The 21,834-nt window shown below is 39.4% G+C and overlaps 1 protein-coding gene across 9 annotated transcripts in view; it reads right to left on the bottom strand.

The window, feature by feature from the left end:
• The window catches only part of arvcfb (ARVCF delta catenin family member b), a 240,610-nt gene that overhangs the window by 20,117 nt on the left and 198,659 nt on the right, over positions 1 to 21,834 (bottom strand). For 7 of the 9 annotated variants that reach the window (XM_086030443.1, XM_086030449.1, XM_086030444.1 and 4 more), the window contains 4 exons: positions 21,184 to 21,301; positions 20,910 to 21,081; positions 18,712 to 18,729; positions 14,959 to 15,030 (listed from right to left, as the gene is read on the bottom strand). In XM_086030443.1, coding sequence (XP_085886569.1) covers positions 14,959 to 15,030; positions 18,712 to 18,729; positions 20,910 to 21,081; positions 21,184 to 21,301 — 380 coding nt within the window. The remainder of the gene's footprint in view (positions 1 to 14,958; positions 15,031 to 18,711; positions 18,730 to 20,909; positions 21,082 to 21,183; positions 21,302 to 21,834) is intronic. The other 2 variants (XM_086030447.1, XM_086030448.1) reach the window with 2 other exon arrangements.

The following is a 21,834-nucleotide window of genomic DNA, read 5'->3' as shown; positions in this document are numbered from 1 at the left end:
TAGAATAAGACTGACAGATGGATAAACAGAAAACAAACAGCAGGACATAAAATAAACCCTCTATCTTGAAGTCCTGACTTAAAGTTAACTCAAACATTAGCCACATTTTTTTTCTCAGTTTGGCAGGAGGAAATTGTTGAAGACAGTAAAAATAAATACTTGAAGACCAACGGGAATAGTGCTGACATTATTTTTTTTTAATTCTTTTTTTATAGTACTGCATTTATTGTTTCAGACGGCAAACCTCGAGTTGTTGACTCGCCACTCTTGTGCCACATCTGCATCTCATGCACATTTGACCCCACCAGCTTGCTTTCATGTCTTTATACAAATGTATGCAGCCACATGGGTGACTAATGAAGACTCTTGAAAGGCAGAGCCACAGAAAGGCAACAACTGACGGTATGTATCATTACAAGAGCTGTGTGCTGCTTGTTTAATAAGGGCCGTGGCACTCCACGGTTCATTACATACCAAATTATCAGCCGTGGAACTCTGTAAACAAAACCAAGTAAATTGGTAAGACCTTCAGAGTTTTAGAAATGCAATCTCTTTTATCCGAGCCACATCAGCCTTGAGGAGCATTACAATGATGGATGGAGCTCATCAGAATATGCATGTAGTTACTGCCACGACAGTTTCAGTGCAGTTCATCTTTTGCTTCCCAACTGTATCACGGATTTTAAAGCGATTGTGTTTTATGGGTTTTTACAGTGTGCAAACAAGTTTGACTTGACGGTTGCGCACCTTCAGTATAAGCTGCTGTAATAGTCGTCGGTTCAGAAAACAGAGAAAATACATGCCTGGGTAATGTTGGGCTGTATGGTTTGGTTCAACATTTTGGTGGGTAAATTTTAGTTCTAACAAAAGATAATTTTCTAAAAACGAATTAATCGCACAATTTTCCATAATTAATTGTGATTAATCATGGCTGGAGAGCCAATCAAATGGAAAGTCAAGCAATGTCCATAAGCCGTTGATTTCTAAGGGTAAATGTGAAATTAGATCATAAGTAGTTGGGGGTATATTTAAAATGTAAACTGTTATATAGGCAATTGTAGACAATATATAAGGGCTGTTTACTACCGTCATACGTCAATCATACGTTAATGCTATTCGTGACTTGTCTTGGTAGTGATCCCGCAAATAGGGAGTTTTGACTGTATGATAATTAAATGTTATGCTAGATATTAGTCGAACTATAGTGACTGTAATGTAATCTATTTTCTGCATATAGCTTCCACTCACTCTTTAATGTAGAGTTGTTTCGATTTCATCTAATGTTTAAAAGGCATCGGCATGTTGCACTAAATTAGAAATGCATGTTAAAGCTGTATGTGAGTCCGAGAAAAGTGCTTGCAAATTACAAACTGTCTTTGTATGTATATTTATATTGTGGTAAAGCCCCTGGTTAAGAATGCAGGATTTGTAGAAAACAAACGATTCGACCCAAGTATGCTGAATTAATTTAGAGCATCCAAGTATCCCCAACCAAACCTTGGGGTAAAGTTTGATGGAAGCTTATATTTAAAAAAATATATGTTGTTGCTGCCGGCCGGGATTCAAAATGACAACTTTACAGCACGTAAAAAAAAAAAAAAAAAAAGCCAGTTCGTTTGAGTTCGCAAGCACCACTTCTTGCACGTTGTATTATACCTTTATATAGCCATTGTACACTCACATCAACATAATACTACCTAAAAAATACATCCAAATGGTATTTTAATGAGGGCGCTATGCACTAGGTTAAGCACTAGGCGTTGCATTGGGTGGTATGTGGTGGTAGAGCATTGACTGACAAACTGAAGTCTGTTCAGTTATTAAATGTGGATCAAAATCCAACAGAACCCACAGGAAGAAGCTCGTATGATGCAAGTTTTAAGTTGAAGGCCATCGATCTTGCTATCCAGGAAGGAAACTGCACTCATGCACGGAAGCTTAGCGTCAATGAATCTATGGTGAGACGTTGGAGGTGGCAGCGGGAAGTGGAATGAAGATGAGTACCGTATATTCCTATAAGGCTATAAGACTATAAGGCACACTTTTATATAAGCCGCACCCACTCTATTAAAAAAAAAAAAAAAAAACAACATATATAAGTCGCACCCATGTTAAAAAATCGGGCCTGTGCACGGCGCGTCATCGCTGACGTCGCTACTGGGGTAGTATATGGAGAGCGCACTGGAGGCGACGTGACTACTGTTGTTGGACGCAAGACGAACTCGTTGTGTTTCTCGCTTGATTTAGATGGCCGAAATATATAAACATGGTGAACCGTAGCTGTTAGGGTGTGCAGTAATGCCACCCAGGATCGCAAAGGAAGAAAATTTAACAACAATTTTATAGGTTTTTATAGGTTTCCTGTTTGGCAGAAGACCGAGGGAACCCTCGTTTCGGACATGTCAAAACTAAGTCGGGTGGCTTTGTTACTGGCTGTAATATGAAAACATTTCACCATAAACAACCTTGCGTCTTGGGCGAAAGAATGTTCAGTACATTTTCATAGCCGTAAATTAAAAATAAAGTTTAGAATCCTCTGGCTTTCTCTCTTTTAGTCACATGCGTGCATGTACTCAGTGAGTGAGGTAAAAGAAGGAATGATCAACGATCACATACACTGTTAAAAAGGAAATAAGTACGTTCGTTGGTGTAGCTTAAGTGGATGTTTGACAAGCAAACACACAGCACGTACCTTAGTCCGAATGACATTGCTTTTGTTCGCTGCCTTCATCATCTGCAGGTCCTGCACCTACACGTTTGTAAATTGCACATGAGCAACTAAAGATTTATAATGTTTAAATTTCTTGGAAGTGAAGGCACTCACACTACACACAAGGTACGCAAAAATATGCGGCGCACACAAAGGAGGAAAAATGTCCGGTTCGTAGCTCCCATCAGTATTGGGGATTCTGTCGGGATCCAAACCATTTATAATGTCTATTTTTGCAAGATATCAGTCTCTGGCTTCACTGTCTAAGTTATCCTTGTAAGGCCCCACCAATTTCTTGCAATTTAAACATTTTTTGAATCGACAAATAAACAGCCTTTAACGTGCCGTGCCACTCTAGTTTGTCACACACGTTTTAAAAAAGGGGCGTACTAAGCAAGGGCAGAGGTGGATTTTAGTCCGTCCACTAATCTGCCCGCATGCGTGTCAATCATACATCAACCTAATCAGCGATATGGGCAAACAACAATAATAATTGCATCCGAACACTTCAAACGCAGGAGATTCTAAGGACATAACAGTCATGGTGTCAGTTGGCCTGCTATACTTGAAGATTACATTCAATCTTCTTCACAACATGACAACAGCTTCGCACCGTAATGTGTATGGAAACATGGCAGGGAGGTCATTGTTTGTTGTCATGGTTTCATAAAGTAGAATGCATACGTGTCCAGAATTTTGCTCAGCAAATTCATGGTGGAAGTGGGAACAAATCTAAATTAAAAAGTAGTGATATGAATTTTGGCAAATTCATATATTTTTGTGTCATGGTGTTTTTTTTTAGTTGAATGAATAACCCACCAACGACTCTGATTGGCTGTCAGACAGGAAATGCAAATCAGTGCATGTAATAGATGAATTTGTAAAATGGTATATAATTTATTTCAGTTCTTTAAACCAAGCAATATTGTATTTTTAACTGTATTGTATTGGTTCAAGTGCGGATGTTTGTCTCTCTGTGCCCTGCGATTGACTGGCAACCAATTCAGGGTGTCCCCCGCCTGCTGCCCAAAGACAGCTGGGATAGGCTCCAGCACGCCCCGCGACCCTTGTGAGGATAAGCGGTACAGATAATGGATGGATGGATGTATTGGTTCAAGTAAAATGTGTTTTTAATGTTCAAAATACAGTAATATATTAATTCTAAAAGATCATGTGATCCTTTCCACATATAATAACTGTAAAATAAACAATTAATAATTGATCTGTTTTTTACAATATGTTGTCTTAAAATACACACCGATTCATTGTTATTCATGTTACAGATTTTTGATGTCATGATTTTACAGTATAATTAATTAATTTCACAAACATTTTTTACAGTGCAGGTATAATAAGCTCCTTGCTCACGGTTCTCCAAGCGTGGTCTCTTTTTTTCTTGTCCCGTTACTTGTAACTGGCCGTGTCATATGCAGCCCAGTAAACATTTTGTTTTATAATTTGCAATTTTAATTTTGTGAACATTCTCAAAACTCGACATAATCCGTTTAAACAATTCAATTGTTATTTCTGTGCATTATGAATCTACATTGACCATTTTGTAAATATGATTGTTGGTTCTGCATTGTCTGTTGTAGCAGGGGGAGCATTTATTAATGAGACACACGGGGGCACTTGTGTGAGGTTGCTGTGCTTTCCCGGCAAAGCATCGACAGCTTCGGTACGGGGGGAGATTGCTCCCTTACCTGTGTGAATGTGACATGCTTTCTCTTGCTCCATCACAGAAGAAAAAGGTGTTTGTCCTGACTCCTGGGCAACCATATCACCCATAATGCATAGCTCTATTGGCTCAATGCGCTGCTAACGGCTCTCTGCCGTCTGTCAGTAACAATACACTGGTTACAAGATCGCTACATTATCAATGGGCTCTGTGCTCCTCCTGATTGACGGTTCAGGTAAAAGGACAGATGACAATCAGCTGGTATTTGTAACCTTTGCACCGACAACACGGATATTCACAGAGCCATAAAAAAGAAGCAAATCAATGAAGTGTAAACGTTTGAGACTTAATGAAATCATTGCTCACATTTAGGATACATCACATTATTGGCTAACAGCTACATAAATTTGTCCATTAATTCAGAAGTCTGAACACTGACCTATTTCACATCTGCTGCATTGACATAAATAATGACTGCTGTTAAATAAAGCAAGCAATTACATTACAGCTCTCGACTCGCTCACTTCGTCTCCTTACACGCATACAATAGTCCCTCCCGTGGCGTCATGCACGGATGTTTTTTTTTTTTTAATCATTTTGTAAATGCAGTAAATATCACATTTTTCAACATAGAAGAAGACTACTTCATGGGTTTCAGCAAAGATGATTAAAGTGACTTGTGATTTCAAACACAGAATAAAAGAAGATGAATAAATACTGGTTGTTTTCTCTTGCTTCTGTTCCGTTTTAATCAGCAAAGTTGCTGCCATCTTAAAAGGCACTCTTAGGAAAGAATCTCTTCAGGTATATACATGTACATTTACAGTTCATTTATCGTTCTGTGAATGCAATAAATATCTAAATTTTCAAGATAGATAGGTGTGGCTTATATAGCATTTTTTTCATTATTAAAAAAAAATAGAGTGGATGCGGCTTAAGTAAAGATGCGGCTTATAGTCCAAAAATACAGTAGTTTTGCCACACTTCTGCAAACATACACGCACTTATCAAACATAAGTTGCATTCAAGAGCGGCAATGTATTTGTGTTTCTATATGTATTTGTTATTTTCACTGCTTTAAATGAGCTAAAATTGCATAAAACATACAGATGAAGAGGGGACGGGCCATTAGTATCAATTTGTGAAAAAAATGATTTTGACCATATTTGTCCATACAAGGTTTCCGCCGGACAGCAACGATATATATATTCACCGTTTGTCTTCAAAGGCACCCCTCCTAAATCCCCCTTTATATGGACAGCAGCCAGGAGTCAAAGCTTCATCATCTCCCCTGTTACCCATTTGGACGGTTCTGTAGATTGGCACCGCTACGGGTAGCCCCAGGGCATGGGACATTAGCATAACCATACTCCAGTTGGCCTTAGTTTTGTTGGATGCTGACAAAGTAAAGCAGAAAGTGACTAGACGCCCGTGTCTTGTAAAGCTGCCCATCAGCTTTGGGTCACAAAGATGTCCTGGTGAGATGGGATGGTCGAGGGGAAGTGACAGTTGAAGGAAGAGTTAGAGCGTGCCAAAAAAGACAAATAGACTGCTAGGACCCCCTATCTTGTACTTCCTTCATATCTGCCTTTCAACATCAGGTGTCCATCACCAATTTTACCAACATTTCCAGGCAATGAAAGACCATTTTAGCACAACAGGAAACCACTGTAGCTCGCTGTTGCTGCAGTGACAGGTTAATACTTCACAATTAAATCCTACTGTGGGATTTTTGAACCAAGCAGGACAGATTGACGAAGGTAGCCAAAAACACGCTGACAAATTGACTTTAAATTTACAGGAAGGTCCAAACACAATTCTTGATTAAATCCAAGAGTTATCACTACAACATATCAATTTATACATCTTCTGTGCCCCAAAGAGTTGGTCTATAAGTGAATGAATTGCAATAATGTGTGTAATTGTTTCTGTTGAAACAGAAAAGACTGTGTTTGATGTGTTTTCCTTCGTCTTCTGGTATTCCTAGCTCTTAATTATGGCAGCACCAGCAGTTTCCATTATTTATTTATGTAATGATATAGTTCATTTTATGTCATAATCATTATTTGGCTGTCGTCTGATGATGCCTTCTGATCTGTTTTACTTACTAATTAAGATGAATATACAGTTTGCTGAGTATTTATACTGATAGTATGAAATGTGCCTTTGAATGGCAATTAACTCGACATTTTAGATAAAGCTTACAAATGGCATTGCATGTATGGCACGCAGCTACACAGGGGAGTGAGAGAGTGAGATATCTTGATTATGTTATCATAAAATCCTGTGAAGACACATTTTTCCATAAGAAAAAATATATTCATTCATATTATTCACTCTGATTACACCTGTCAACAAACATTTTGGTGTCAATGGTTTTAGGGTATTTGGATGTCGCTGAATCAAAAAATGACATTGTTTTTTTCTGAACTGGCTTTAGATTTTGAGATATTCAATGTTTTTGTTTAACAAAAGTGCATAGAAATGCACAAACTTTGACACTGGTAGTCCCTTTATCCTACGACTTTTGAGGTTGTATCTGTCTTTTAAAGCATGTCGTCATCGTTATAACAGAGAGTAGGGGTGGGCGATAGGGGCAAAAAAAAAATATCTTGATCTTTTTTCAAAAAACTCGTTAACGATAATTTGACGATATTCTACCAAAAATATTTTAAATCTGCACTTGCTTCACAGACCAATTGTGGATAGACAGTGTTTGTGAACAACATTGCTTAAATTGCTAAATACAGCTACTGCAAAACATAATGATATTCTATGAAAATATTTAACAATAAAAAACTAAAAATTATGTATAGACTTACATTGATTTTGGGGAATATTTATGTCATTTAAATGTCTCTGCTGTTATTCCATAATGATGTGACATTTTGAACTGCAGTAAGAACTGATGTGCCACTGCCAACTACTAGAGCAATCAGAGGGAGAAAAAGGTGTTAACTCCAGCAATCAGAATGAGAAAAACTGTATTTGATATGTGACGATGTGACGTGTGACGAAGTGTCACCTAGCGAGAGAAAAAAACGCCGTCGTCATGACACCCATTCTCATACATTGGCCAACGTATTCAGAACAAAATTGAATAACAAAACTGCAATTTACAGAAAAGTGCATTTTCCCACTCATTCATCGCTGTGATATGTAGACTTGTGACTTTATTCATGTTTGGGTGTATGCTGGCGTCACACTAATACAACTAACTAACACACTCGTAGTTTGTGCAACATGCTTCGGGAATACAGGCTATTCCGATCATCCAGGATGACACGTTTGACTTGCTCGCTAAAGTACTGAGTGTGTGTGTGCGTGTTATAAGATAAGATAAGAAGGCCTTTATTGATCCCACAGTGGGGACATTTTCAGTGTTACAGCAGCAAAGTTATAGGTCACACAGAGACGGTGGCATTATGTAGCCATTAATGTATAACATTAACGGCAAACATTCACAGAATCAAACCTATGTAAATATATGCAGTAACTATGTGTATATACATATGTATATACACACCAACATATATCGACATACAAGTACGAAGAAACACTCATTTTAGCCTGTACATAGTACAGAGTACAGAGTGTGTGCGTGCATGCGTTTATATTTGTTGGTTCAACTCAGCAACTGTTTTCTGAGTGTGTGTGTTTAAGCTTTTGTTTAGCGTGCTTGCGCAGTCGCCAAGTTTTCCTCGTAATCCATATGGCTCGTGGTGGAACAGAAGTGCTCGTCCACTCATTCCCACTTCAGTCTCTGTAAATATCCTGACCGGTGTTAAATGCCTCGCTCGTCCTAACCGTAATCAGCAAAGAAGCAGTGTTTTTTGGGTTTTTTTTTTTAAGCAAAGAAGCAGTGTGCGCTCATCCCAGCATCAATCTATGTAGCTCATGCTCACTTCCACATGTCCTCACTTTCATAAATCAGCCACGGAGAGGTTAATCCTTTTGATATTTTGAAGTGGTCATTAGTAAGGATGTCCACATAAATTTTGGTGGTGAGGGACTTTAGGCACATACTAGCAGCCACGCTTTCAGTCAGCCTGTTCCATGGCAGCTGTGGCTACAGAACGTAGTTTACCACCACCAGAGCGTGAATGCGTGAGGGCATGAATAATGTATCTGTGAAGTGTCTTTAAGTGTCCAGAAAAGCACGATATAAAACCGATGCATTATTATTATTTATCATTATGTATCATCGCACATATAAAATTGCAATGACTTCATTCCACAGGCACATAGCAATAGTATTATTACAGAAATCATTTTGTACTTCCAACAACGCACAAGGTGGTCTAATTTATTGTGTATTTTTTCCCCCGACATTTTTGGAACTTCTTTTTGCCTCAATATCTCTGTTTTTCATGACTACCAGTGAGCAAATGTGCATGAAACGTGGGTTAGGAGAATGTGAAGAATGTACAATGTATTAGCCAATAAGCTTTTTTCTGTAGTGACATTACCAAAAATAGAGCTAACAATAGGACAGACATGCTTCGAGTGTGGGGATTTTTGCAGCCACAGCACAAAGTGATTTGCTATTGCTATTGATCAATAGGGAACAGTCAATGAATTGTTGCCCTGTCTATGGAGCAAAAAAACAAACAAACAAACAAAAATAATGCATTGTCCCTGTTTTCCTGCACATATGTGGATGCAATCTGTGTTTGTCTTTTTTTTTTTTTTCAACTTGTGTGCATGTGTTATTTGATCCATACGTCCAGTTAGGGAGCGTTCATGCTGCAGTCATAGTAATTGGCTCTCACCTTTCTATGAAATGTGACAGCAGGAAGTGAGGCAGAAGGGGTGAATTTGGGGAGGTATCTCTAGCACATAAGTGGTGTGTTTAGTCTGAACAAGAGAGTGAGAGGCTTACTGCAGCAACCAATACATCTGCAAGATCCAACATCAGCGTTTTCTGTCTTGGTGTTAAATTCTACCCACAAAAAAAGAGTAGCTACAGTCTGCGAGATTGCTGCTTGGAATTTAGAGTGCACAATCTATCATTTACAATATTCTGTTTTTAAATGACATGACCTGTAGATGGAGTACTTTTCTTCCCATGTCCTATAATTGTACCACTTTGGAGGCTTGGCATTTAAAGGCGAAAAGATGGTTTATTTTGAAAAAAGGATCGGCTTGAACAAATGGTCTCACTGCACCAGGACGTTCATCATGCCTTGGGGGGAGTGGTGATTTTGTTTAGAAAAATCCGATTCAAGTCACTGAACCTTTTAGTGAAATATGCGCAGCGACAGCAGTAGAGAGGAACAATAGAAGTGTGCCTCACGTTTTCTTAATTTGATCGAGCCTTACACTTTTTCAGTGCAACAGAGAGCTCATCAAACACTGTAGCACAGGAGTCTGTGCTCATTATTCCACAAATAGAGATCTCCGGTGGGATGAAATCAAACAGGGTCGGTTTTACAATACAATACAGAAGTGTTTGTCAATGCTACGACCTCCACACAAATTAAACACTCTTGTCTCACAGCATTGAGTGTATTATACAGCTGTTGTCAATCGAGGTAAAATAAAACAAAACTTGGCTGTTTTCTCAATTGTATGATGTGTGATTGTGAGCAGAACAATAGAGAATGCTGAAGTGGCACAGGCCAAGAGGAAAGTGAAAAAGCAAGAAAGCAAACATGTTGAGGCCTTTCCAACAATACCTGACTGCTTTGATGCCTGCGTGGGATTTGAGAAAGAAAAATCATCACATGACTTTCAGTGGGATTGTTGCATCCATGTTCAATCCTGGCTGCTGATCCTCATTTTAAAACAGTCGCATACTGAGAGGCACAAAATGGCCACAAAACAAACATTTGAGACAGAGTGTGAATGGTAATGTTTCCGTAGTCACTCAGTCTTCCTTATATTTAATGAAATCCTCTCTATCCTGGGAAAAGAAACAACAACGTTGCCACCTTGTTTACACCAAGCAGCACCAGTGTTGTTTGGTTCAGTGTGGTACAGTATGTGTTGTTTTTTGGGTTTTTTTTTTTTTTTTTGTCTGAAACAGAATATCTAAACATATACAGTATAAAAATACATTAAAATAAATATAAAACTAGAGCCGACAAAATGAATTGATTAATTGATAATTGATCTATTATTAAATTATTTGACAACTATTTTAACAATTGAGTAATTGACTAAAGCCATTGCTTAACATAAAATTGGCCAAATCCTTCAGACCCTCAACAGTGATTAATGTTTGATTTCTATGATTCCTCATGAAAGCAGACTGATTATCTTTTGTGTTTAATCAAAGTAAGACATTTGCAAACATCTGCTTTTACTTTGGAAAACGATGACTGAACTAGTCACTTCAATCAGTTTCAAAAGGTTGGTGAGCACATCAATCCCTCTTGTGTGACATTAATTGTTGTTTAGATGTTTTTTTAATCACGAAACAATGGTAAATAAAGAATGACAAATGGTTAATAGACAGTAAATGGGAAAAATGTTTTTTTTTCACTTAAATGGAAATTTGAATTGTGTTCAACTATGTCAACAGATGAACAGTTGTGCCACATCAAGAAGAAATGTGTATTTTTATGGATAAGGATGGAGGGATGATGACGGAAGGGTGCTCATGTCATGGACAGAGAACGGACCGGCAAAATAGGATAAAGTGCACATCTCTGCTTAAAACTTAAAATCCTCTTCAAATAAAGGCAGCAGGACAAGCATACCGCACAGCTCAGCTCTCCTATCTCCATTTCCTACCTCCTCTTGTAACCTCTCTTGTCAAGGTTTAGCTGAGGTTTCAATTAAGTGCGGGAAAAATGTTTCATCATCTCAGGGGCTGCTGCACTCACCAAAGCTCCAAAATGTTTGTTATCTTCACACATCATAACTGCTTCTCTGATCACCTCTTTTTGGTCTCGGTCTCGGTTCTGATCCAAAAGAATAATGACGTACCAATAAGTATATTGTATGTCCTTATGAAAAGGTTGTGTCCATTAAATGCCTCTTCTACAGAGTAAATACTTGGAGCTAGATTTATGTTGATTATACCAAGTGAGCCCAATTGTAACTTCTATGTGAGTGTGACTACGTTCCCAGGCCACATAATATAGATAGAATCCAACTCCTAGTTATGTCATACACCTTTGTTATACTACAGACGTTCTGTTGTGTGTATTCGTGTGTGTTTGCTATGTTCTCTCTTTCCTCTTTGTCTGTCCCCTCTCTGACCTTGTTGAGTGCAACTACATTTTCAATGAATATTCATCACAGTACAAATAACCAGAGCTCGGCATTTTACTAAAAATTTGCGGTCCATTCCTGGCTTTCCGCCTACAGCCAGGCTACCCTTTCACCGTCTGTTTAGCCGCCATTTTGTCCGGCCGGATCAAACAGTAATCGCCTATACGCCGGTCCAACTATAATTATAAATGGGCTTCCGTGAGCATTCCCGACAAAAAAATAATCATTATTTCAACAAACTGTGTCATCTTAAAAGAAGAGAGAAGAAGAAGACGACAGCGAAGAAGAAGGAGCCGCCGCCGCCGCCAACAACAAAGAAGAAGCAGCAGAAGTAGAAGAACAGAACTACTGACACTAACTCTTGCTTCGCACAACAACAACAAGGGTTTAAAAGTACATTCATCCATAAAGATTGTACCTTTGGCTAAAATGCACCGCAGGATTCTAGTTAAGGTAAGCCAATTTTATGATGAAAATCAAAACTTTAATCACTGGGCGATATTTGAAACGAAAGACTCATAGCCTCACCACGGCCGGACTAAATGTGTCTCCTTTTAGCACTTTGCAGGAACCTAGTCGTTGCTGACAGGAGATGACACATGTTTTTCAAATCAATGTAACTCATGGACCGTTTAAGATGGCAACGTAATTTCAACAGATTCTGAAAGCAGAGAAGTGGACCTTTCTGTCGATAGCACATAGATTACGGTAGCTGACTTTCTTTTATGTGCGGGGGTGGGGGAAGCCGTACGTCATTGTGGAAAGTGACGAAGATGACATGTTTTTTTATATCACCGTTACTCATGAACCGTTTGTGCTAGCAATGTAATTCCAACAGATTCTGAAAGCAGAGAAGCGGAGATTTGGATCTGTACCATGGGCTTCCGTCTATGCTTTGTCCGACTATTTTTTTTAGGTTTTTGTCGATCGTTTACCGCCTACAAAATGGCCGTCCGTCATAGGTCATAGTCAGAATGCCCAGCTCTGCAAATAACCAAGACAACTATCAAACGACCTACAGGAAAACTGTTCCGACATAAAAAGACAGATCTGCCCACCTGTATGACCATGCAGCCAAATAGAACAAGTAAAAAAACAAACATGTACGTGTAAATAAACATCTGGTCCCTCCATAACAACTACAGTAAATGTGTTTATGCTCCTCTGTAACTCAATGGCAAAAAATCATGCATAATCATTTAACTCTTTCAATTCTTCAAAATTATTCAACTGGAATTGAAATTACATAAACCCAATCAGGTCTTGCATGCCATAGCCATCTGCCAAACATAGGCATGCATGCACACATATAAGAAAAATAAACATTTTGCACTGCCAGAATGAACTTTGGCGTTGACTTACTATATAAGATCAAATCAGGGTGCATGTAATCTGCCATGTCTCTTCTAACCTCTGCAGTGAATAAGGGCTGCTCTCAGTCTCTTTGGCCACTTGACAAGTTGATACAGTACTGGCAGAGACTTAAGTAAGCACCCCAGAAAAAACGGATTTACACGGATAAACCTTAATAGAAGCAAATCAGCACACTTTCAAAGTCTAGTGTGGGTCTGCATGCCAAATTCCAATTTTCGAATTCCGATTTCTTTTGACTTTATACATGTCCCGGTACATTTCAAATGACACATAACCTCGTTTACAATCGGATAAAACGCACTGGTTTAAATAAGGCTAACCATCACATTACTACACTTACTGCCCTCGGCAATTATTTTCTTTACGTAATGATCAGCACAACTCTAATGTCCTATACCTGTATTTATACTACTACACTATATAGTGTTGATGTTTTTTCATGTGCACATTTATATGATGGATGGATTATTTTTTAAAACCTGTTATTTGTGGCCTTGTTGACGCGGTTGTGTGTCCGTCATCAATTGGGTTATTTCAATGGTGCTGGCTTGCATTGCTGCCGATCCTTCCGTATTAGCAAATACACATCAGATTTCAGCAACATTTGGATGAGGCCTGATTACAATCTGAAGGCATCAGATCCCATGCGATCTTTTCTCCTTTGCTGCCATGACGCATATTGTGCCTCTTGAGCACGAAACAATCTGAACTGTGTCACTTGAAACAAGCAGTGTAAATCCAGCAACAATGCATTGTGCTGTCATTGGCTTTGAAGTTGAATAAGAGTTCTCTGGCGGATTACATTTAGGACTACAGTATATTGTTGCCTTTTTCTAGTTCTCACTCATCATTTGAAATCATTTGGAAAGAAACTTATTATTATTGTACAACGCGCCAGACAAGCTGAGTATTTTAGTACAGTACAATACAGTAGTACATTTTTTATTCTTTGCAGCCCCCCTATTATTGTCAGGTTTCAATAAAAACACCCATCCATCCATTTTGTATAACCGTGTATCCTGTTTGTGGTGTCAGGGAGGTGCAGCATGTCCCAGCTGACTTCAGGCAAAAGGCAAGCTATATCCAGACCTGGTGACCAGTCAATCATAGGGCACAGAGAAAAAGGCAACCATTCCTACTCACATTGGCTACATTTACATGGACACATTTTTTCGTGTTAAAAGCCTGATTGGAATATAAACGCTTCATGTACATACCCCATTCAAAAAATTCTGATCCGATCAAGCCCATCCCGATCAACATTTTATTCCGAACGAGAGGGGTGGTTAATTTCGATTGATAATCTTATCGGCGCGCATGAAAACACTCATATCGGAACAAACCATCATTACCGCGCATGTCTGTGACATCCGTATATGAGTTTCTGTTATTCCCTGAAGCAAGTAGAAGCAGAGCGAGTGAAAGACATGGCAGGCGCAAGACTGAACTGGTACATTTGCAGCTCCATTAGGAAGTGTAAACTCGACGTAACAGCGCAAATGAGAAAAGTACACCAAATATCGCTAACACAAGTAGAAATAGATGGAGCAATGTTTTGTTGACAAGTCACTATGGCTTCTTCTACTATTTCTGGTACATCAATCTGCGCATGTCAAAGTAACTTGTTTCGACCGAAAGTGTGATGTATGAACCTAATCGGATCAATATTTTTAGTGTCCATGAGAACAGTGCATCCGATCATAATTTTAATCGGAACTCTGATCGGGTTAAAGACATTTTGTCCATGTCAACGTAGCGACTGACACCACTACGTAGAGAGAGCTGAAGCCACACCTAGTGCTTGATATCCAGGAATTGGAACCACTACACCATCATTGGCAGTCTTAGAGAATTATTTCACTTGACTAGACTCCAATAAATGTATCTCACAGATTTGACTAGTGATCTGTTTCAGATCAAACAACTTGTGCTTTATTTTGTTTCAGCATGTTTCGCTTGATGGTGAAGTGCCTACCTTTTGTCGGCTCAGTACGTTTCGGAAGATCCAATGTGTCGTAGTTTTTGTCATTCTCACCATTTTTTCTACCTGGATGGAGGAGAGAGAGCACAAGGCACAACGTCAGTAACTGAGGAAAAATATCTGAAATGTAGTCAGATCACTTTAATCTCTCTAATCTGATACACTATGGAAACCAAAACTATCCGGGTATTCAAACCAGCAAACAATGAGCCCTTTTACATTGCCATTAAATCAGGTGAGAGGATATAATTAGATAATTGTAAAACTGGATCTGACGTACACAGTATACACTAATGCAGTATACAGAAATGCGCTAATTCAAATATCATACAGTACATACATACTGTATGTATAAACCTAATCTAAAGATCCTGTGAGGACACATTTTATTTGAGAAAAAGGGTGATGGCAGAAAAAAAAATGATGTTGGGGGGCTAGGGATTATAGCAATGCAGTGTCCAAGGCAGGAGCATTACTGGAAAACCATCTCAGGTGATTATTATATTATTTTTGGTCATTTATCCTCATATCTAATTGCTATGCTCGTAAGAACTCTTTGGCTCACAAGAGCTAATAGGTATGCAAAATAACCTTAGTTTCCTCAACTCCTTATTAAAAACCGTGCTTGGTGTATGCGTGTTTGGAGTAAGAACTGGTGGGAGAGTGTTGCGCTTACTCGGGCATCATGACTCAATGGTAGAGTATTCGTCTCCCAACCCAATACCACCAACACCACCAATGATCCTCGGCCATTGTGACCATATTGAAGTGTCCTTGAGCAAGACACTGAACTCCAGTTGCTCCTGATGCTGTGTCATCAGGAGGTAAATGAGGTAACAGTGTGAAGTGCTTTGTAAATGAGGTAACAGAGTGAAGCGCTTTGAGTACCAAAGGTAGAAAAGCGCTATACATGTGACAGCCCATTTCCCATTTTCTTCCTTCATTAGAATGTTTAGACAATATACAGTAACAACGGGAATACATACTGCACATTATAAAAAAATCAGAGTATTGGAGAGAATTCCAGATGCGTTTGTCAGATTTTTTTTAATAAACAGATAACGGCCATCCGTTTGCTGCTATAAATCCTTCTCGTCCACTTTACTGGACGAGATTGAAAAGATGATTGAGTGCATCTGTTGGAATTTTCATTTCTTCACAAGAACATGAAAGGTCAGAGGTCACTGGTGTTGGACAGTTGGTCTGGGTTCACTCTCTCTGTTCTAGTTTATCTCAAATGTGTTTGATAGGGTTGAGGTCTGTGCTTCCGAATGTATTTATGGATGTCTATTTTTAGAGGTGTGTCTAAATTATCTTGAATTGTATACCCTTAGATTTATTTTTAAATAACATAAAAATAATATCGTTTCCGTATCGTTGCTCGTCTTTATCTGAATCTTATTGTTGTATGGTTGTTGAGCCATTTGAATTCTGCTCTAATGGCATGAAGACCACTGAGCAGTTTTGTTAGCTAACTCACAAAATGACTTCTATGAGACACAATTAAGTGGCCTGCAATATCATATGATGTATTAAGAAAACATGAAGGTTTCATGCAATTTTAAATCGCTGGCTATCAACCATTACACTGTATGTTGATTTTCATACACATGTCAACAACAATAACAGTAGGACTTCCTATGAGGGAAACACCTTCACTAATGTAAGGATGTGAGGAAATGCAGGGTGTGGTGATTACAGCTGGCAACTAATGGTCATGTTGCATGCTCATGAAAATGCCCTAGAGACAGTATACAGATCTACATGACAAACCACATAATTATACACAATTTCCAGGCACAAAGGGTAAGGGAAGGAAGACGTGATATAGCCTACCTTGGGACTGAGCTACCGCTTCCGCTGAGGAAATAAGCTCTCAAACTCAAGTAGTTCAAGGACAATGGCAATTATTAATTGATTTATTATTATTTTGCCAAGGGCCTCACCCTACAGTTGGGAAGCTTTTAATTACTTTTAGCTGCATACCTCGACAGTAGAAAAATGTCAGAAAGACTGAAGAAACCTGACTTCAGTACTTTTGGTGTCCTTGTATGTTAATTTTTGCAAATGCGTCTCAGAGTCACATTTAAAGACTTGCACGTGCCCTAATGCTTTTTTATAGCAGAGATGCAGTGGCACTGTTGTTGGGTTTAAGACTTATACACCATGTGATGAGGCAGCGAATTCCATACTTTTGAGTTGACCACTAACGTTAACCTCTAGCAAGGGCCACAGATTGACTGGTTTAACATCTTTACAAGTCATCAGTTTCATGTGTTTTTCTTTTTCTTACATTATTCATCGAGAAAAAATTCATTGACACGCTGTATTTATATTTTGCACACCACAGTGAACCGGACCACACACATGCAGACATGTAAAGAGATATCTTTCTCATGGGGCCCTCAACATGGGGCAATATGCACTCCAGACAAGGGCTGCACAATATATCGAAAACATATTGATATCGGGATAATGGCCGATGCAATATGCATATTGCAAAGACATGCAATCATTTTCTTATGGAATTGTATGCGTTTATCTTAATTTGACCAGTCAGATACAAATTTAAATGTGCAGCGCCACCCAATAGTTGAACATTATCTTGGGGAATTACAATTAATTAGCTAAGAACACATTGAGTTTGCTTATTTGGCCGCATGAAAAGAAATGTGCTTCTTTCATTCAATATCAAAAATGTCATTTGTTTATGTACCTGTCATATATCGTAAAAATATTGATATTGTTATAGTCAACATCCATATCGCATGTTTTTCCGATATCGCGCAGCCTTACTGTATCTCTCCAAAAACGAGTTGCAATATGATCCTGCTTTTGGTTGTCCTACAGTTTACGTGGGCTTTACTTCACAATACAACACTAAATCATCGCAACTTTCCTGACCTTGTGGCTTATATTGTGTCATTCTAGTTTGGGAGTTGCCAAGGTGGCAGTTATCATTAGCTCCTTTTATATGGAGATAACTGGTTGCAGGAATCATCGCATTGATTAAACACACAGTCTGCAGCAATAATTACAAAATAAATTGGTAATGTGCACGATAAACTTTGTCATGAGTCATGTCTTGAGAAAGAAGTCAGATCATTGTAAAATCAATTCAACATGACATTTGGCCTGGCTGAACCGATATTAGGTGATCCACAGCTGCTAGGCCTTGCATAACAGAGATGCTCTTCTCAATTTTAAAAACCAATGTACCAGATAAATGATTTTGAACATTGTTTTCAAGGTACAACGGCTGCATATAAATGCATAAGAGTAAGAATTCACTGCTGTGCTGTATAGTTCCTGGCCATCCTTCAAATTCATATCCTGTGGATTTGTGCCAAAGTTGGCCCTTTCATACATGAAAAGAATATTTGTCACTGGAGTCCGAATGGTGTGCCAAAGTTGTTTTTGTAACTTAAAAGGTGGTTCTACTGTTGGAATAAGAGTTATTCCGATTGTTATATATAGTCTGCAGTTTTCCTGATAGAGTCAGTGGATGAGGGAACCCTTACAACCTCACAGTCCCTTACCAAATGTTTCCAAAGGACCTAATCAAATGGGTGTGGTCTAGAAAGAAAAAAAACAAGTGTACAAAAATGCATGATGAAATGCGTCGAACCCATTTCAGGTTTTGCAAGTACACACAACATCTCTTCAAATTCTATTCTAGGGAATGAGAGAGGGGGGAATGGGTTGGATCCGGATGACAAAGAGAAGAAGGTTGTATGGCGCACTCACCTTGATTAAACCATTCCTCTACAGTTAGCCAAGGAAGCAGCAGCCCAAAAAAGACAAAGCACAGAAAAGAGAGAAGGGGCATGGTGAAAAAGCCATGCTCACATGTCAAAGGGCTGTGTAAAAAGGAGAACAGAAATCATTTTCTAAAAATAGCGATGAGATTTAAGGATCAATTAAAGGAGCTTACAAAAGAGGGTAAAGAAGACAGAAAAAAACAAAGTACTTTTAAGAGGGAAAGAGAAAAAGGTTATGGGTTTTTTTGCGATACAAAAACTGTCAAATAAAACACACTTTGACCATCGTTGAATTCATTTCTACAATCAAGTTGGCGAGTGAGTGAAAAATCTACAGTGAAAGCTGCCAGCATTTATAAACATGCGCCATTAAACTCACTGTCTCAAAAGTAAAAACAGACACGATTGAAATCTCAGGCTGCTTGTTAACTAATCAAAGCTAGGACTCTTTCGCCGGTGCTGATCATGATGGGTGTATTTTAATTCCTGCGGAATGTGACACTAAACTGAAGATGAGGCAATACGCAGCCTACTTAAGGCAACAAATTACCAACAATTTTGCCGACAGTGTCACTTAGCAGCATTGCTCTGTGCTTCTTTATGACTGTTTAATGCGCCTCTCTGAAAGAACACCTTGAGGGGCCGCCGCTGCTACGTACAACTCATTATTTAATGTGCGCTTGCACACAGCAAAGTGTTCATGTGGATAATTGGTTTCTTTCGAAGTGTGTATACATGTAAGGTCTGCGTTTCTCACACCCACGAATGGAGAGATTTCTCCAAAGAGTCGTTAGATAGATACCAGGGGTCACCGGCGTGCAGTCACACTTCATTGGCCGCCTGATTAATGACAGCCATTATTGTTGTACAGCAGGGAGATTATGGTGTTGTGCTGCTAAGAGCTGAGGAGAACACAGGCGGAGATGTTGCTTACTCCAGCACATCTGAACATAAGATCTGACAAGGAGCCAACAATGCTCCTAATAATGAGAACGAGGGCTTATTGTGAAATCATTTTTGACTGAAATCACCACTGTAGTAGAAACATGAAAAACACTGTTAAATACTACATAGTTGATGACGTCTTAAATGTAGAACGCAAAAAAGGATACGCTCGATAAATAAGACACATTTGTAGGTAAATGTTATAAATGAGGGGAAACAAGTGTCTAGTCTGTGATGCAAGTGCAAGGACAGTAACAACAGGGGATTGGAAAGAAGGCATTCCAATTATTTAATATTATTGGGGTGGGGGTGGGGATCATCATTGGAAGATATTTTTTCTGTGGTAGTAATGCTTCTTGCCAGGAAAGGGAGTACTTTTGGAATTCTCCCTTCAACATGATGCCCTATTTGAAAGGAGCATGCATTTGTGGGATGAGGGGCACAACAGAGTTTTTTTTAAGGTTCTGGTATAAGCAACACCTGCACTGGAACCTGAAATGTGGAGGAATGTTATGTTCAGTGATGAGTCCTGACTGATGACGTAAGTTGGATCATAGGATCAGAGTGTAGAAAGGGACAACACTATGCTAATTGGAGGCAGTAATATCTTTCGATGAAGCAGCATCTCCAGCACTGGACGAGACGGGTTATTTATCTCAATGCGGGGGGACATCAAGATGAAATTCTTCAACAACTCGCCTCTGAAAAGCAATGTTTAAAAGAGCGGCCAGCCAACTGTCCTAACCTCAACATAACGGCATACTTGTGGGATCAGCTTGGCCGTGCTATTGGTGCTGACTTGCAAAAACTGCTGGTTGGCTATAGAGTGGAATGTCATCCCACGCAGTGTGTGACCAGCCTGGTCAAAGGAGGAGGTGCCAGGTTGTTGCGGCTGTTTATGGTTCCCCCGCAAGCTACCGAGGCTCCAGATTGTTTGTTAAAAGACTGAATTGTGTAAATGGACAACATGGACAACATGTCATGTTCTCCCTTGTTACCGATAAGCCTTTATTCGTCTAGTCTACCAAAGAACACCAAATAAGAGTCAATAGTAAAGACATGTTTAGGATAGGCATGTGTGTAACACACATGCTGTGTTTTGGGCTCCTCATTCCACAAAGCATGTTTCTTTTAACATAAACAGGCTTGCCATCAAAACACAATGTATTAGTTACAAAAGAGAAAAAGACCAGACAAATTGTGGCTAATAGCGAGGTTGAAAATGTCTCTCTTCCTCACCTTTGGCCTTTTTCCCTCCAAAGCAGCCAGCATCATCCTTCTTCTTCCTCTGTGGCCCTGCAGAGCCAGGGGCCTGCGGTGCAGATGGGTCCTGAAATCTTTCGGCTCCCGGCACCTCTTTGTGGACGTGGTAGGACAGGTTCCTCATAATGCAGACGCAGTTCTCCACAGACTAGGAGGGAGGCAGCAAATAGGCAGTGTAACATTGTCAGCGTAAGTGCATCTGCTAAGATCAACCCAACTTTAAATGAGTAGTAGTCAGGTGATGTCCAACCTTATTATCCATATCCTTCTTCCCTACAGCTGATTGGAGGGCATGCAGCAGGGCATCCACCAACCCGTCACACTCCCTCAGCCTGCGCCGAGCCTCTGCCCCATCGGAGCTCACGTTTCTGAGGAACACACGCTTAAATTAGGTCACAGAACACAGCCGCCAAGTGTTATAAGAATTTATTGCTGTCAATTTCAAATAATAATATTACAATTAATCTGTTTAATGATATTTCTTGGGAGTTTGTTAATCGACAAAAGACCCAAATCCAACACGAGGTTGACTTGAAAGGTGTGCCGACTGATATTTGCACAAATGTCAGCAAATAAAGCACCGCAACTACTAAAACCTGTAGAAGGGACGCAGGCAGTATTGCAATGGTAAGCAGCAGTACACGTCACACCCAAGTTACCCGACACCACTGCCCGTCTTTGCGTTCAATATAAACATGTACTATATAATAACAGAGACTGTAGTGCACACATAGCACAGAGTGCAGGATCTCAAATCTCCTAAATCCCCAACTCCTAAAGTCCAAATCACAGCGGCATCATCTGTTACTGTGACTAGCTGGCCAAAGTGTGTATGAGCATGTCCACCAATGTCTTCAATTGTCTATGAAGCAGTGCTATCAGTGTTCAGCTGTCAAAAAAT

The sequence above is a fragment of the Filicampus tigris genome, chromosome 5 (assembly GCF_054856515.1).
Source record: "Filicampus tigris isolate MCC_2025a chromosome 5, RoL_Ftig_1.0, whole genome shotgun sequence".
NCBI classification, from domain to species: Eukaryota; Metazoa; Chordata; class Actinopteri; order Syngnathiformes; family Syngnathidae; genus Filicampus; species Filicampus tigris.
Note: the sequence above shows the minus strand (reverse complement) of the source record. Positions and strands in the feature narration are given on the sequence as shown.